Raw genomic sequence first — 6470 nt, forward strand, 5'->3', positions numbered from 1 at the left:
TTTTTTGGTGGGGGTGGGGAGGGGTGGCAGAGACTTACACAAGAGCTCCACCAGCACTGCCTAATCTTGTAACACTTCCTTTTCCAAAAGAGTTGTTTATGTCATTCATTGCTGCCTCCAATGCTTTTTGCTGCAGAAGGGAGGGACCAGGGGGGAGGGGAAGGGGAAGATAATAACATCAGTTTTTGACAATATGGCTATCTATGCAGTCTTTCATATCCAAATGAACATTGATTAGTTTCGTCGAAAATTCGATGCATATTGGAAAGAAAAATTAATGATTCCAGACTTGGATGCGAGTAGACTTGAAGGTGACAAGTAAATTAGCAAAAACAATTAGAAAATACCAGAACTAGACTGCTGTGCAATTGGTAGCTTACAAGAATAAGGAAAGGTATAGGTATACTTACTACAACCAGACAAATATTATGCAATTTAATGAATATCTATATAACTTTAGACTACATAATATATCTGGCCTGATGAAGATGATTTTCGATTTTCAATAAACAGATAGAATGTGTCTCCTCCTCCCTCTCACAAAAATATAATCTGCTAACCTACCTTAATCCCCTTTTCTTCATCTTTTCAATAAGATCACACCCAGACAGAAGAGAAAAAGCTGGGAGGAACTTTCTGAGGACCAGATTCTCTATATGTCCATATAATTGGACATTCCATCACATACATACCCATTTAATTGGCTTTCGAAGAGAACAGGCATCAGGCGCAAATAAAATCAATATGATACTCCAGCAGTTGTGTTCAAATATGTAGAAAAGAAACTAATGTGTCATTTACCTTTTCAAAACATCTGGCAGCATGTTTTGTCATTATCATCAGCTAATATGAACAAGGAGGAGCATACATCACAAAAGATTACATTACCTAACCACCAATCCCTCCAGAATCTGACACAGGCAATAATACCTTACAGACTCCCTAGATACGTCATCTCCTGGCAACCATTCAACGATGTTAATGACGAACAGAAGCTTGAGGCCAGAAGCATATCTGATTCAAAATGCACTGTCACTGTGCACCAGTTGGAAACCTATTTCAATCTGTTGCATATATTTGGAAGCAACCTTGTAAATTGGATAAGAAAGATAAAATCTGTGATAGCCTGGTAACAGAGTTGGGTATTACAACTCATACACCCATACATCTATATCTTGACAATAAGGCAACCATTAATATGGAACCCAGAACTTGATTCCACTTTCGATCACCACCATGGAGAAGTTGAACTAGGTTGACATTTATGCCAAATTTGAGAACAACTGATCAGTTTTCTTATATATTCACTTGAGGAATCATAGGTACCACTTTCTATTGTATAAACAAGCCAGGCATGTTTTGAATCCATGTTTCAACTTGCAGGGGCACCTGTGCCCTTTTGGTTTGAATAGTATTTGAAGGTACTTTTACTTTGTCATTACATTTTTACACTGGATATGGGGTTTATGTTTTCCAATCATAGTTCCACTATACCGGGAAAAGAACAAAAAAAATTTCTACAATGGTTCCCAGAGGTAATTGACAAACTACATTGCACTCGGCCCAAAATTCCAATAGACTAAGGAAAAGCTTATATGCGCTTCACAACAAAACTTTACCTAAAAGAATTAAAGTCCATTCTACCAAAAACGTTAAAGAAAAACTCAATATGGCTTTCAAAAATCTTATCAAATGAACTAAAGAAGCTCATACTACTAAAAAGCGTCTAAAACATCGGAATGATTCCATAAAAGCTTCATGAGACATACTTCTCAAGAAATATTATATGAAAATGAAGCAAAAAAGAAGGAAGAAGTACAGAAGTATACGCGGTCAATAAAACGTGGGTCGGTGTCACCGGATAGGGCACCGTTGCCTTTTGCTTCCAACTCACAACGAAATCTTGTATGTTTCGCAGAGAACGCCGGCGATAACCGGAAAGAAGCTGGAAATTGCAGAGACGATGGGAGGAAAATTAAAGTAAATTTTGAAGATATAAACTGGGTTTTTGGAGGGAATATCGAACTCGAACCCATCCCTTACGTTGTGGTGAAAAGGGCGTCGAAGCTAGCTCTGCAACCGAGACAGTGAAGGGAGGTGGGAAAAACTGAAGCATCATACAGTGCAAGCTGCGATGGGTTAGTTTTGTTAAATTTGTCTATTTCGAGTTGAAGAGCTTTTTGGGCATTTCGGGTCTCAAAAGTCCCACACCGTACAAAGTAGTAATTTCACTCTTCATGGTTCATCATTCTACATCTCCTAACCCCACGTCCCCACCGGCCCACCCCCACCAAAAAAAAAAAAAAAGTCTTTCATTACTTAAAAAATATTTGGAAAGTGTTTCTTGGGTGGGACATAGGGGCACTCCTAAACATAGGGCCACGTCTTTGTAAGGGCATATGGGTCATTGCGCAGCTGCTGCATTTGAGCATGCCCTATGCCTCACCCAGAAAACTTTGTTTCAAAAATATTATATTGGAAATTTTATTTTTCAGTAATCTCATGTTTACTCTCTCTCTCTCTCTCTCTCTCTCTCTCTCTCTCTCCCAAAAAAAAAAAGTCAGATTTATTCCTAGAGAGTCGAACTCTGTCATGAACTCTCTAACCCACGTAGTGTTGCTGCCAAAAAACCCCGCTAGTCGAACCTACACAAACACAGACGACGGAGGCCCGAAGCTTTGTCCGGGGTTAGTCCTCCGACGCTCAAGTCAGGGTCGGCCGCACAGTTCAATAAGGGAGTAATGGTGAGGGTATCAGAACCATAGTTAGCAAATTCGGATTCGGGAATTATTCGGGCGGAGAATTATTCGGAATAATTCGATTGATTAATTTAAGGATTCGGTCAAAAAAGCGGTCAAAAAAGCTTATTGGGTTTTTATTTTTATTTTTATTGTTTTTATTTATTTTTTTTGGTTTTTTTTTTAAATAATGTTTAAGTGGACCGAATAATTCGGTTTAATTCGGATTCGGTCCGAATTATTCGCGTTTTATATTTACTTTTGAAAAAATCACGAATTTTACCGAATTTTATTTTAAATTCGGATTCGGTCCGAATTTTTGATAAAATTCGGTTCGAATTATTTGGCCGAATTGATAACACTGATCAGAACTTACCTCTCCCTTTCTTCCGAGCCTTATTATATAGCTCTTAGGGTTTTTTCTTTCCCCGGAGGAGTCCTCCTCGAGTCTACCTTCTTCCCTCTTAGAGTCCCACTCGAATACGTCCATCCTTCTGGGAGGAATATTCCCTTCATGCAGACGACGTAATCCCACGTGATTTTGCGAGCGTGCCTCAGTGATTAAGCGTGCTTGAGCGTGAGTGATTTCTTGGAACCTTGGACTGGCGGAGGACACGTGTCTCAGAGGCGACACGTGTCATTGCCCCCACCGAGAGGTCAATTTGGCTATATCACGTAGTGTATGCTAGTATGACTAAATTTAACTCCGTTGTTGCTGGAATCTTGTAATCCTCCAATCTCATGTCCCAAGGTTTAGATATCCTCCCCATAGCATCATTGATTGATGGGCTTTCAATTGGGAATATATTAAATCTCACTTTTTCATATAGACATGAAGTTAATAATAATAATAATAATATTCAAATTCAGAATTATTTCAGTTTAGCAAGTGAAAATACTAAGAAAGAAAAATTGGATAATCAAGGGAAGCACTACCATCCCATTGTCAGGTTGACAAAGGAGCATCCATGTGGCTACAAAAGAAATCATCTCATGTCTTCTGCCAAATATTCGACGTAGTCATCATAATATATTACTCGATTGATTGGCAGTTCATTGTCAAGGAAATGGTCCTTTATCAAGGCCTTTCTGCGGAGCATCAATGGTTTTTAATATGAAATATTAAATTTTACTATAGGAGATGGTCCTCTAAGTTATTTATACGAGAAGGTTCCTTGAGCTGCTGGGGTGGAGGAGCTAACCGATGGATAGATAGCATGGGACATGGTTCCTCAATTGAGGTTAAAGAGAAAAAGAAAGTGTCAAGAGAAGAAAGAGCATTGACCGCTTTGTCAGAGAAACTTTTCCTTTTTATGTATTGAAAATAAGGGTAGTGTTCTCTATCCGAGAGCGTAGTTCTTACATTTGCACGAAACCCAATCAATACCCCATTTTGGTTCAATCTATGGGAGTTAAGGATGCCATTCCATAGGGAAGAGGAGAAAGACAGACACAAGGGTAAAGGTACGGGAGCCACACTTCTAGACAAAAAACTTTCTTTCTCAAAATTCTTGTGTGGTAGTAATTAGTTTCTATTTTGGATATTTGGAAGAATAAGGCTAGTATCTATTAAGCAATGGTAAAATCATAATGAATATCAACTACAAGCCAGCAATATGTAAACCTTTTCCGGTAAGCAATAGGATGATGAAAAATAATGAACATCCATTATTTGTTGATTATATACTGTAATTCGAATGATTGGATCAGTACCATGCTTGATAACTTCAAGACTACAGATTAGTCAAGAGAACACAGAAAGGTAACTAACATTTGAGGAATGAAGATCTAGATACAACATGACCATGTTGCAAAACAGGATCCAGCTCCCTGTTCCCTAGGCTCCATGGAGAGGTATCCTATCCTGCAAAACATGCATATCCAAACATTGCTAGACCAAATTAGGCAAGCTAACCTTATCCATGCAGTAGTTGAAACACTATGGACACAAAATTGGATGCTCCTGTATAATCGAAGGTGACAGGTGAATGAATAGGCAAAGAAGATTCCATAGGCACTTAAAGCCGCAATCATTCTCAATGCCTTACTTGTTGAAGTTCAAATGGTATGTGAGAATTTTATTTTTTCAAAATAGAAGCAAATAAGGTTATGAAAAATTCCAAGGGTAGTAAAGAATATGGAAATTAAAGATGAAGTGACAATGGAGGACAGTGCTTTCACTTACAACTTCAAACCTAAGAGCAAAACACATATTTTGGAATTAGGCAGTTGTTTTAAATTTCAATACCCTCCACAGTTCTGAAGTCATAATGACTTCAATTTTCTTTTTCTTCCACAAACAAAAAGGGTACTCTTGAACTGTAAAACATGTGCATCAATGGCAGATCCACTAAAATCATGGTAAGAAGAAGAACAACAAAAGTTCGGGCTCAGGCTTGAGAAAGAGTTGAGCAAACTAAAAGCAACCAACTTGATGAAGGGTACATCCATCCAAGTGACCCAGGGTATGTACAAGTAGACATGCTTATAAACTAGCGGTTGTCCAAGGTCAGTTCATATATATATATATATATATATATATATATATATATAGCCACAAAATCACACTAATTGGATGACCTTAGATGTTTCAGTCACCTTTTCAAAATGTTAACAAAGTCTACTGCAATGATGCAGTGCCAGACAGCAAAATGGTCTTTTTTTATGACAATGTTACAACCATGTGAAGTGTGGTATGGTACTCCTGGCACTGCAGTAACAGATATGATTCAATAACCATTACATTTTGTCTTTTATGCAAAGTCTAGAATGTATGCATGATAGTAACTAGATGAAAAGGAAGCCATTGAGAAGATGTGAATTTTCGGAGCAACTGAATGTTTATGATGTTAAATTAGAGTAATCTGGTTGACCTGTAAATTGTGCCACTTGATCTGATATTTGTGATTTTCAATAGCATTTTAGTACAACACTTACTATTGTGTCCTATTCTGATTTATAATTCAGGCTATTGAGCTTGGAAATTTATAGACAATGAACCTAGCAGAAGTTTCAGCTTTCAATTTCAACATCCAATAATGAGCTAAGCGCCATCATGAATAGAACTTGTATCAATAGACTCTAGAGACAAAGGGGCATAAAACCAATAAAGGAGAGAGAATTGTGTTTGTTTTGGGAAAGGGTGAGGAGTAAATAAAACATTGGAATTAGAGTCAAAATCTATTAAATTTATCCAATGATTTGATAAAGAAGCAAAGAGATTTGAGAGTACCATATGAAATTTTTATTTTTTTTATTAAAAAAAATTAAACTAGATTTCATCACACAAATAATAATCCCGTCTTAGAGTGCTATCCATTTATCATGGGATGAGCTCATAATTTCAGAAAAATTACAGCAATAATTCTAAAAGATTCGATTTTTGTGCAATTTTCCAACAGAATTGATTTGCACCACCAACAGTCCTGCCAAAAAATAAGTAAGAACAGCCATAAATGCAAGGTGAAAGCACCTAACTGACCACTTTTAGTAGTGCAAATGACACAATAGATGGTAAAATGAATGCAAAGACTGCAAAGTCCAATTGCAGTTTCCTACATTGGAACACTCAGTAGTTCTGCATATAATCCAGGTCTAATCCTCTAGTAGACATAGGACCTGCATGTACGCTTTAGCTATTACAAATAAACCCCGACACAGATCAAATAAAAGCAAGTAAAAGATTCAGTAATTTAAATTTTGGAGAAATTTTATCATTGCATCAACATCTCC

The 6470-nt window shown here is 37.3% G+C and overlaps 1 protein-coding gene across 1 annotated transcript in view; it reads right to left on the bottom strand.

The window, feature by feature from the left end:
- The window catches only part of LOC122089087 (DNA repair protein recA homolog 1, chloroplastic), a 7650-nt gene extending 5487 nt beyond the window's left edge, over positions 1 to 2163 (bottom strand). The window contains exons 1-2 of the mRNA XM_042658543.1: positions 1830 to 2163; positions 39 to 130 (exon numbers count right to left, since the gene is read on the bottom strand). Of these exons, the coding sequence (XP_042514477.1) occupies positions 39 to 130; positions 1830 to 2036 (299 nt within the window). The 5' untranslated portion in view covers positions 2037 to 2163. The remainder of the gene's footprint in view (positions 1 to 38; positions 131 to 1829) is intronic.
- Positions 2164 to 6470: the final 4307 nt, after the last annotated feature.

The sequence above is a fragment of the Macadamia integrifolia genome, chromosome 2, assembly GCF_013358625.1.
Source record: "Macadamia integrifolia cultivar HAES 741 chromosome 2, SCU_Mint_v3, whole genome shotgun sequence".
NCBI lineage: Eukaryota > Viridiplantae > Streptophyta > Magnoliopsida > Proteales > Proteaceae > Macadamia > Macadamia integrifolia.